This window comes from Ranitomeya variabilis, chromosome 2 (assembly GCF_051348905.1).
Source record: "Ranitomeya variabilis isolate aRanVar5 chromosome 2, aRanVar5.hap1, whole genome shotgun sequence".
NCBI classification, from domain to species: domain Eukaryota; kingdom Metazoa; phylum Chordata; class Amphibia; order Anura; family Dendrobatidae; genus Ranitomeya; species Ranitomeya variabilis.
The window spans coordinates 749,243,057-749,255,402 of record NC_135233.1 but is presented as its reverse complement, the minus strand read 5'-3'; the positions used below and the strand labels follow the sequence as shown (position 1 = coordinate 749,255,402).

Genomic DNA, 12,346 nt, shown 5'->3' with positions numbered 1-12,346 from the left:
ACATTTGTCAAATTGTGGTGTCTTTTATCACTTAACATCTTCGAGCAAGGAAAACTCTCTGCCACACACCAATAATCTGCAATCCTTAATGTTACTTAGAAACACCGCGATTATCTTGTTTCCTTAAACCTAGATGGGATAAATAAATGTACAAGCAGGTTCAGTCTGGAAAATATTAGATTAATTGCAAGCTAGATCCTATCCAACAACAATTCATTTCCCTCATTTATTGTGTCGCCTGAGCGATGCACTGTATTATGAGATAAATGAAGATTACTTCATAAAACTTAAATCAACATTTATAGAATTTCTCACTCAACGGTGACACCGAGGTAACTAATGTACTATGCAAGCATTAATCTCCCAATGTAATAAGGAAAATACATTCAAATAAATTCAGCACTAGCTTGGGGACTTAACCGCAGGCTTATCACAGTAACTTTTTAATATTAACTTTCAAAGAAAAACGTATCTGGCTGGATCGTCCTAGAGATGGAAAAACCAGACAGGATAATGAACATGTAACACATAAAGGCTGCATTGGAGATAAAGAGCTACGGGGTGCTGACCTTGCGAACTGTTTGGGTCACCACATACTGGGTGACCGAGTGCGTCCCATCATGTTCAGTCTATGTTTTACAAAAGATTGGCAAGTCAGTGAGCTGACCTAAAGGTTAAATCCAACAGCAGGCATTAATGAGCTTTGTACTACTGCCGAACATGACAAAACTGTAACCACCTCATCACTTGGGGAGACATTATCTTCCCTTTGTTTCCTTTTTCAGCCTTGTTATTTTTCTATCATGTTCCATTAATGAATTAAACATCTGTTTAGTCGAATTACATAATGAATTTTAAGCCATTAAATTGGTACATCTATCATGACTATCATTTAAAACAAGCCAAAGCCTTCAAGTCTGTAGTATTCATTAAATAGACTAATAATTATATACACACACAAACACACATATATGTGTAGACATACACACATTCATACATATATGATTTATTTATTATGAAAAATAATAAATTATTGATTCTAAAGACGCAATGATCTGGTTTAGTTTAGGAGTTATTTTTCAAACCATTTGAAATTATTTTCGTTATTTTTCTGCTGCTGGCAGATTGAAAAAAGGTCACAATTATATTATATATGGACTAAAAAATAATAATTAAAAAAATCAAATTCATATTGTAATTCAAAATGTATGAATTTTCCAGAATGTTTGAGCAAGATTTTGTTTGGCTTGCATTCTAGAACAGCTGTCAATCAATAAGTGTGGATGCAAGTCCAGCCACCAGTTAAACAGATTTTTTACATGAAAGTACTGAACCAAATCAATGTTAGGCCTCCTGAAACCCTGCCCATGGCTGGGGCCAATTTCTGTATGATTATATTTCACAATTGTGTGCCCACTGGCACGCCGCAGGTAGGAGGAACCACACTGGTGCCGCACCATCTGGCTGTACCCTTAGAAAGCTAATTAACCCCTTTTTATGTATGGGAGAAAACCTACTCTTGATGGGATTGGGCCCAGTGCTGCACAGCCACAGTACTAACCACTAAGCCACCCTTCTGTGTTACATAAACATGGCAAATTATATAGCTAAAGGGGTTTTCAGAGATCAGAAAAAATGAGGCATTGTTCATCTGATATATCCCTGTGGTTCCACAATAGACACTCTGGTGCTTCCTGATGTGTCTTTAACAATTATGTTCCTGGCTATTCATGTGACCATTGTAACAGTCATGTGGCTAGTCTGGAATGTCATTGATACAGCAATGATGGTCCAGATTAATCACATCAACACTATCATGCTGCCCTGATCTGGGGTCCAGTCTGGTCCTCCATAGCAGCCAGACCTGAGCTGTCTTCATGTCTTCAGCTGGCATCATCAGCACATCTGGCATCTACTAGGCCCTGCAACATCGGACGTTGGGTGAGGCTTAATCACTGGGCCTCGTGTGATTTCGAGATGCATGTCTGATGTGACATCATAGGGTCTTTAAACTCTAGAGGGAATGTTGGTTCTATAGGTCCCTATGGATGCTGGGCAAAATAATTTGGCCACAAAAATGAAGACTGCTCTGGCCCGGCTGCCTACTAAGGACCAAACTGGACAAACCTTATTGCTCAACTCTATTGACCACTGAAGCCAGGTACTGAATACAGCAGTCACATGGGTACTGGAGTGTAGTTGGTACGGACATGGTGAACAGACAAATAGCACCAAATTAGCATTTTTACTATGTCACAGCATTTTTTTCAGATTTCAGAAAACCCCTTCAATAACCATTTGTTTATTTTCTATTAGTGGAGCTAGAGGATATTCTAACCTCCAATGGGAAAGTATAAATTAAGAAGAAATAGGTTGAAGTGCACACACTGGAAAACTGTGACACAAGATAACACAATAATGATTGTCTATATACAGGTAGTGAGCTATTACCTGATCGTTCCACTTAAAGTCTGGATTGATACTTAATCGAACTCTAAGAACTGTGCGGGTAATTGGTTGGATAGATGCTTCCATTGTAATGGATGGAATTTGATGGACGCACTGTTTCACCTTTAGCCCGATGTTCACATGATGCAACATGTGACCTAAAAAAGGTACATTAGGTTAAAACCGTTTGCATATACAGGAACACTAATGCAATCAGACTTGTAAATCAGCTTTTAGACGAGCATATTACAGCTTGCAAGCTTTGCATTGTGGTGTACAAATGACTGACTTTTTTGACCCGGCATGTTCTAATGTTTTGTAATACTTAACTGGAATTAGTACAGTGCGGTTTTAGTATTAGCAACTCTGAATAATAAGAGTTAACCCAATCAATGATTTCCACACACCAAAGTTAAAAATAGCTACTAAATAATAGATATATTAAAATGGTAATATTCATGAACATTTATGATATGGGTTTTACATGTTTCTAATTTATCCAAACAAACGAGGCAAGTGTGGAACATACAGCAGTGATTTCATTACTGAGAATCTAACCCCAATTACTAAAGTGGGTAGTTCGAGAAAAACTTTCAGGAGCAGGGGGACAAAATGTCTCCTGCCAGCTCTTGTATACTGTATATTCACTTACATAAAGAAAATGTAGTTTTTGAGAAAATTCATCCATGAAAATAATGCATTTCCCCAATGTGACTTGTGTGTGATAACAAATGCAGTAGCTTTTGGGCTTTTGACTCTTTAACAATGTCTTAGACAATAACCCATATAATTATTTTGTATTTCAATGTGTAGCCTTACAATGCTATAAAGGCGACTTTTTGAAGCCAGAATTCTTCTGTAATTAATTAATTAACTATTAAATATCTCAGAAACTAGAGCCAATCTGGCAAAAACCAAGTCGTATTCTTAACCAGCACCATAAACTTAATATAAAACCATTCAGACATCGTTGGCACCAAAATCACAGTATACCAGCGTAATCATCTCTAGGAAGCTGAAGGCTATTCCACTAATGACAAGTGCATACAGCGCAGATTTGAGTTGCAGATTCCGAACAGTAATTCCACCGCAAATTAGGGGACCATACATGTATGGCAAATGGATTTTTCAAAATCTCGTCACATGGTGTAGAAAAAAGGATGTACAAAAGTGATAGCATGGTGCAGATTTAACATTTTCATTGCAGATTTCACCCTATTCAACACTTGGTAAATGGAGTAAGAAGAAATCTGCAGCCAAATCTGCAATGAATTCTACCGGTGTTATGTGCAGACTTCGTTGCGGATTTGTCACGGATTTAATAACCAAATCTAAAGCAGAAATTGTAACTAAATCTACCACCAAGATTTTCAGCAACATGTGAACATAGCCTTACGAGTAGTATACTATACCAGTACTTTTGCCGACTGGTGCTAAACAGTGACTGAAGGGGTCCTCAAGAAAATGCACTTAAGTATCGGTTCTATAGATCCCTATGGATCCAGGACTCACTCATTTCACCCCGGAACGGCCCATACACAGTAAAGCTTAAATCTCCAAGACGAAACTGTGAAGTTCTTCGGAAATGTGCCCACACTACAATTCATTACTGAGTAATTGCAATGGAAAGCTCTCATTTACACTGAAGTCTAGCAGTAAGTTAAAAAAGCCATCCAAAATATGGTTGAGCAATTTGCGTGTAACGATTTTCTCAGAAGTTTGAGGAAATCTACATTGGTAACTAGAGGGAAACGTACCACAGAAAAGGAGATGTTTTCTAGCAAAATGTTTTTTTTTTGTGGGGGATGGAGGACAGTTTAAGCAAGGTCTGAACTGGTCTTTCTTGTGTAATTTGGGGGGAAAGTTGATTCTGAAATACTTTAAGCCATATGGCAAGAGGATTTTTTTGTTCTTTAGTTACAATAATAGAGTGAGGATGGGTAAAAGTGACTAAAGCTCATAAGAGAAAATATCATGGTTCTATGGGAGAACAAATCATCACGGAAACATTACAGTTGCAGATTGAAAAGTGCCAGTTATGGCAAATAATGATTTTTGCTACCCTATACTTAAAGGGATTATCCGATTGAAAAAAAAGCCATCCTTAGATGACAAGTTGCTGATGCGTGGGTGTCTAACGCCGGGACCTGAACAGATCAATACATTGGGGAATTTTTATGCCCGTTTAAAAATGGTGTGCAGGTCAGATGCCTGACCGGTGCTCTATTCACTCTCTATGGGCCTGCCAGAAAAAAGTCAAGTACAAGGCTGCTAGTCCTATAGGGAATGAATGAAGATGCAGTTCAAGAATGCACACTCCAAATCTATGCTAATAGGGTTAAAAGTACCTTGTTTTGCCAATTAGTGCAGATCCTAGTAGACGGACTCAGACCAATCAACAGCTACCATGGTGTAAGTGATAAGCTGTTCTAAGAGCAGAACCCTTCAGAGTTGGGAACACACCATAATTTGGTGTGTGTAAAATAAATCCATGCAAGGATTTCTGTGTAACAGGTGGTGTTGATAACACAGAGAATGTTTTGTTAGCCCACCTACTACCACTTATACTGTTATGCCCCCTACTACCACTTACGGTATATTGTTATGCCCCTTACTATCACTTATTTAGATTTCACCGCACAAAAATATTATTGCTGACCCTGCATAATCTATTTATGACTACATATAGTCATACATCATATAAAGCAATTGTAGCATATATTGGTGCAGTAATAGGTACTGTGCTCCTCTATCAATTTTAGTGCCAATACGTGCAGTAGATATTTAGCATGTTGAGCACTCTATTATACAAACATTATTAATGTAAGTCAGTTTAATTTTTTTTTTACCAATCTCATCTTTCTGCATATCTTTCAGCTTATCAATGGTTAGTTTCTTCTCCTCCAGCTTTGTTAGTACAGAAGGTTGTAGAATAGAGAATTGCCTAAGAGGGCTCGCCCAGCCCCAGAGACGCTTGTCAATGACTTTGCTAAGGTTTAGAAGTCTGTAAGTCATGGCTGGCCATCTTTTCCTGAGGGCTATCTCAAAAAGAGCTCTGACAATTCGTGCAGCATTCTAAAAAACAAAAACAAAACATAATGTCAATACATGCAAAACAATTCCTTAGAGGAACTTAGATCTTTCTTATTTTTACATCAGTATAAAATACCACTGGAAAATGTGCCAGAAAAATCTAACATTTTAAAACCTCTAATAAGATCCAACATATTTTGGAATATTTAGTCATTTTAATATTACCTGTGCAACATATGCCGAATCAGAGATGAGGGAAAAATTGTCAATTTCTCCACGTCCAATGTATGTTTGAAGAATGATATTTACTTTTCCATAGCCATTTTCCACTCCACCGGCAACCGGCAGTGGACAATAACTATCAATTAAGTGCTCTAATTCTTCACTCTCTTCTTCACGAACCTACCATAGAAAAATAACACATTAAAGATGAAGCATAAAAAAGCTATAAAAGGCTAAATAAGTGAGAAACTGTGGCAACCAATTAAGGTTTCTTCCATTTCCAGGGCAATGAATTGTAACACATTTTTAGTGTCATGTATGTGTTGTTAACCCTCTAAAGCGCTTGGTGGTAATCTATTTGTCTACGAGAGATGAAACTGGCAGGTTTTTATAAGGCCGGTCATATGCAACCAAATGTGATAAAAACAAGCCTCTCAACTTGGTGAGACATTGACTTGTTATTGTTGTAATAAAAGGCACCTGAAAAATAAGTGTTAATATGTGAAGAGGAGAAAGGTGGCAATGGAAACTGAAAAGGAGGCAGCGGAAGTTATCGAAACAAAGTCAATGCAAAAAACATGTCCACAAATCTTAATCATCCATCCACCTCATGAGGGCCTCACACAAGAAAAAAACTGACCTGGCAGAACAATCATTTTGTGCGAAAAGAAAAAAAGAAGTCCATGAGTGGCAAGGTGGCTCAGTGGTTAGCATTGTTGAATTGGGGTCCTCAGTTCAAATGCCACCGAGGACAACATTTGCAAGGAGTTTGTAGGTTCTCCTCATGTTTGCGTGGGTTTACTCCAGCTACTTTGGTTTCTTCACATACTCCAAAGACATAGAGGATTTAGATTGTGATCCCCAATTGGGACAGTGATGATGATGTCTATAAAGCGCTGCGGAATTAATGGCGCTATAAAAGCAAGGAAAATAAATAAAATTCTTGCACGTTACACATGGCCTGAGCCAGTGGTGTAGACAATGGAGGAAGACATACAGTGGTTATCACAGTGGACACATGTCATAGTGTGTGTGACTGTATATAGTTATTGTATACACGGGTTTCACTGTGTGTATGTTTGTATGGATGTGTATGTAAATGAGTCTTACCATTTATATTTGACTGTGAATGTGTGAACGTGTGTAAAATGTGTATGTTACGGAACGCTGGGACTGGCCCACGGGGAACAAGTGAATATCCCAGTGGGACCCTGTGGAAAAATGGGCCCTCCACCCATATATACTGTATGAGCTGCAGTTGGCATAATAAACTGGATTCATTATGTACAGACAAGGGCAGCATGTAATCATTCATTTAACAAACTACCCAGTTTATCATTACACAAAAGCACTGGTAAATAGGTTTATAAGGGTCAGCTAATATTGCATGTAACTGAACATGTTTACGATCCATTTTTGGTTTCGTGGCAGCTCTGGTTCCACTATGTTTGAAACGTGGCTTTTATTCCTTTCAGGAAACTAATAACAAAGTCACAAAAGAGGATAAAAATCCTTCAAAAATAAAAAAAAAACAGCAGAAAAAAGGCAGCACCGCTTACCTGCCCAGGTCTTTGAACAAATGCATTACACAGGATGCAGCCAGCCCATATAGCAAGATGTTGGCAACACAGGTGCAAAATACCAAATAGACAGCCACTCACCACCTACCCATTCATGGAGAGGGTGACTGCTTAGTATACATTTGCACAATAGAGGCCTGTGTAGGACCCTGTTCACACAAAGGTACTGCATAGACTAGGCAGACAGGTCAGGTACCCATCCGATCTGAGATTACCTTGACGTTTGGTGGATGGGCACACAATTTTTGGCCAAATCTTGTGCTAAGCATCTCATGTGTTTTTTCATAGATTTCACAAGCCATTATGCTATTCACATTTCATGTATCGCACATTTCCTTGCTTTAGTACAGTAAAATTGAGTGCAGCCATTGATCTATTTGCTATATGTCTTTTTTGCTTATGCACCAGTTCAGACTAGATTGCTGTTCAGTCAGTTTTCCTATATTTACTATCTCAATGCATCCCATGTGAACACCCTTGTATACAAAACCAAACGTGCTGGGCTTGGCTGCACCCTGAAAAATATAGTGCACAAAATATATAAAAATAATGAGGTATTGGTCGGTATTTTGGCCTGTTTCGGTGTCATCTGTGGTGTGGAGCTTGGTAGTGGATTCCGGAAGCTAATTGTGGTGTTTTTACCTTGTCTGTCTCGTGCTTGTCACCACCCCGTGTTGTACCATTTGCAGTGGCGAGGTTAACGCCCTTGTTGGCCAGTGAACTAGCCAGGGCAGAGTGAGGTGACAGCAAGGGACGAGGTTCGTGACGGCGGCAGGGCGAAGGACCCGCTTAGGGAGTTAGAGGAGTGCAGAGATAGGCTCAGTTTGGAGCTCAGGAGGTGTCCCGTCTGTCATTCCCCATCGGTAGGGCCTTCCTCTCCCCATTTCCATCCCGTTGTGTGTTGTGCCGTCCGCTGACCGACCCCCAAGTGGGATTATGATAGAATAGTTGGCTTCCATAGGAATTGTCACTGGTGGGCCTTTGGCAGCCCAGACTGCCAAAGTGTTAAGGTGTATATGTTTTTTTTTTGTGTGTACTACATTTACTATGGCTGTGAAATAACACCCCTTTTTCCACCTCCTCAACTTTACAAAGACTTGGATGTAACCCTACACTGGGGAATTGAGAACATCATATTGGCTTCTCAAAATCTGAACTTGGATCTATAGGAGACTTTCGTCAAACAGAAATATCCAGGCTCTGGTCCGGTATGAAACAAGAAAATTCCAACCAGCAGAAAAATATATAATTAAAAAGGTAATATTTTTATATAGTCAAGTAACACTAGAGTTTTTAAACTTTTTTTTTACTATCCCCATTACAATAAATGTAGAGAGCCATTGAGAATTACGATTACAAAAATATTTTTAATCCTAATAATCTTCACAGAAGGTAAGAAATGGGATTAGAGAACCACTGAGACAATTACTTGTTAAAATTATATCTCCACATATTTCACAGTCGTGGACCTTTACAAAAATACATATAATTATTACTTGCTTCCACCCAATATCTATGTCAAAGCAATTTCTCTCATAAGGCTGCAGAGAAAATTGGTCTTCTGTAACTAAAGCGACCTAATTGAAAGTATATTAATAATGACACAATTACATTTTATTATTCATCACTATTATTAAGGCTGTCATTGACACAGAAAAAATTGCTATGCTAAACAAATTGGCCTGCTAACCCCACTGTCCTGCAAATGATGAGATTTCATTTCAATTTGACCAAAGGAAAATGTCTATCCATCCAGATTAGAACAATCTTGAATTAACTTGGAATGTATTCATTACCGCTATAATGCCGGTATGCAGCCGGTGGTCAGTGGAAATCATACATGCATATCTTCATAATCCAAGTGCTACGATGCAAAGTAGCAAATTGTCATGCAAATAAAAGTCGTTCCCTTGAAATTGAAAGTGATATATGTTGGCATAACTTCCTATGTGAGTGGAGACGCCACCGCACACACAATGGCTGTGCAGATCCTGCTACACTTATACATCGAGACATGTGCAGATATTGCTAATACTGCCTCTGCAGACTAAATAGTCTAAAACATTTCCTACATCAATATCTGCACAATTGACTTGTAGTAGACCACCCTGTAGAGCGAGCAGAAAAAATGGCTAGCTGCTACATATGAACAAATCGGGCTCAATAAAAAGAAAGCAAAAGAGGACTATAGTTCAAAAATATAAGGACAATCAAAAAAACCTTATACTGAAGTACCCTACTACAAAAAAACAGCAGAAACAAAAATAACCAAAGTATACAAAAATATACAATATAAAAACACAAACATTATACTTTAGTGACAAAAATGTACCAGTACTACTGTGTGTAGTAGTACAACTATACCAACAGCTCTGAAAGGGATTCACCAGGTTTTTGCTACCTAATCTGAGAGCAGCATGATATACAGTGGGTACGGAAAGTATTCAGACCCCTTTACATTTTTCACTCTTTGTTTCATTGCAGCCATATGGTAAATTAAAAAAAGTTAATTTTTTTCTCATTAATGTACACTCTGCACCCCATCTCGACTGAAAAAACAGAAATGTAGAAATTTTTGCAAATTTAATAACAAAATAACTAAGAAAAACTGAAATATCACATGGTCGTAAGTATTCAGACCCTTTGCTCAGACACTCATATGTAAGTCACATACTGTCCATTTTCTTGTGATCCTCCTTGAGATGGTTCTACTCCTTCATTGGAGTCCAGCTGTGTTTAATTAAACTGATAGGACTTGATTTGGAAAGGCACACACCTGTCTATATCAGACCTCACAGCTCACAGTGCATGTCAGATCAAATGAGAATTATGAGGTCAAAGGAACTGGCCAAGGAGCTCAGAGACAGAATTGTGGCAAGGCACAGATCTGGCCAAGGTTCCAACAGAATTTCTGCAGTACTCAAGGTTCCTAAGAGCACAGTTGCCTCCATAATCCTTAAATGGAAGAGGTTTGGCACCACCAGAAGCCTTCCTAGACCTGGCCATCCAGCCAAACTGAGCAATTGTGGGAGAAGAGTCTTGGTGAGAGAAGTAAAGAAGACCCCCAAGATCACTGTGGCTGAGCTCCAGAGATGCAGTAGGGAGTAGGAAGAAAGTTCCACAAAGTCAACTATCACTGCAGCCCTCCACCAGTCGGGCCTTTATGGCAGAGTGTCCCGATGGAATCCTCTCCACAGTGCAAGACATATGAAAGCCCTCATAGAGTTTGCTAAAAAAACACATGAAGGACTCCCAGACTATGAGAAATAAGATTCTCTGGTCTGATGAGATGAAGATAGACCTTTTTGGAGATAATTCTAAGTAGTATGCGTGGAGAACACCGGGCACTGCTCATCACCTGCCCAATACAATCCCAACAGTGAAACATGGTGGTGGTAGCATCTATGGGGATGTTTTTCAGCTGCAGGGACAGGACAACTGGTTGTCATTGAATGAAACATGAGTGTGGCCAAGTACAGAGATATCCTGGATGAAAACCTCTTCCAGAGTGCTCTGGACCTAAGACTTGGCTGAAGGTTCACCTTCCAACAAGACAATGACCCTAAGCACACAGCTAACATAACAAAGGAGTGGCTTCAGAACAACTCTGTGACCACTCTTGACTGGCCCAACCAGAGCCCTGACCTAAACCCAATTGAGCATCTCTGGAGAGATCTGAAAATGGCTGTCCACCATCTCACCTGATGGAACTGGAGAGGATCTGCAAGGAAGAATGGCAGAGGATCCCCAAATCCATGTGTGAAAACTTGTCGCATCATTCCCAAGAAGACTCATGGCTGTACTAGCTCAAAAGGGTGCTTCTATTCAATACTGAGCAAAGGGTCTGAATACTTATGACCATGTGATATTTCAGTTTTTCTTTTTTAATAAATTAGCAAAAATTACTACATTTCTGTTTTTTTTCAGTCAAGATGGGGTGCAGATTGAACATTTATAAGAAAAAAAATGAACTTTTTTGAATTTATCAAACGGCTGCAATGACACAAAGGGTGAAAAATTTAAAGGGGTCGGAATACTTTCCGTACCCACTGTAGAGGAAAATACCCTGATTTCAGTGATGCATCACTTACCGAGCTGCTTTCTGTCATTTTGATAAAATCACTGCTGCAGATCTACCAGTATGTTGAGCTCTGTATAACCCTGGCCATGGACAGTGTTGACAGAAAACTGCCAATCTGTGGTTGGCGCAAGGTTATATCGAGCTCATGAATACGGAGGACTACCTGGCAGAAGGTTTACTAGTCCTCAAATGATAATCTCCTGCTGATAAAACATTGATTTTATTAAAAAAAACTACACCAAGCAGCCCAATAAGTGATACATCACTGGAATCAGGGTCACTGTCTCTACATCATGATGCTGTCAGATTAGGTGGCAAAAACTTGATGACAGATTCCCTTGAAGTGTTTAGCATAACAAATCATAGTAACATATAACAGGTTTACTGGATCTCAATGGGAAAAATGTACATTGTGCAAACAAATTATAATGGTGTAAAAAGTGCACTGTAAGATAAAGTTTGCCAATAGCATCATACTAAAAACAGAAATGGCATCTAAAGGCCTCGTCACACTTAGCGACGCTGCAGCGATACAGACAATGATGCCGATCGCTGCAGCGTCGCTGTTTAGTCGCTGTGTGGTCGCTGGGGAGCTGTCACACAGACAGCTCTCCAGCGACCAACGATGCCGAGGTCCCCGGGTAACCAGGGTAAACATCGGGTTGCTAAGCGCAGGGCTGCGGTTAGTAACCCGATGTTTACCCTGGTTACCAGTGTAAAATGTAAAAAAACAAACAGTACATACTCACCTTCGCGTCCCCCGGCGTCCGCTTCCTGCACTGACTGAGCGCCGGCCCTAACAGCAGAGCGGTGACGTCACCGCTGTGCTGTGCTTTCACTTTACGGCCGGCAGTCAGTCAGTGCGGGAAGCGGACGGCAAGGGACCTGACGGACACCGGAATGTGAGTATGTAGTGTTTGGTTTTTTTTACATTTACGATGGTAACCAGGGTAAACATTGGGTTACTAAGCGCGGCCCTGCG

At 39.6% G+C, this 12,346-nt stretch overlaps 1 protein-coding gene across 2 annotated transcripts in view; it reads right to left on the bottom strand.

Moving 5' to 3' along the window:
* Positions 1 to 12,346, bottom strand: part of ASCC3 (activating signal cointegrator 1 complex subunit 3) — an 824,578-nt gene that overhangs the window by 168,495 nt on the left and 643,737 nt on the right. For both annotated transcript variants that reach the window (XM_077289659.1, XM_077289660.1), the window contains exons 20-22: positions 5,707 to 5,883; positions 5,298 to 5,523; positions 2,452 to 2,606 (exon numbers count right to left, since the gene is read on the bottom strand). In XM_077289659.1, coding sequence (XP_077145774.1) covers positions 2,452 to 2,606; positions 5,298 to 5,523; positions 5,707 to 5,883 — 558 coding nt within the window. The remainder of the gene's footprint in view (positions 1 to 2,451; positions 2,607 to 5,297; positions 5,524 to 5,706; positions 5,884 to 12,346) is intronic.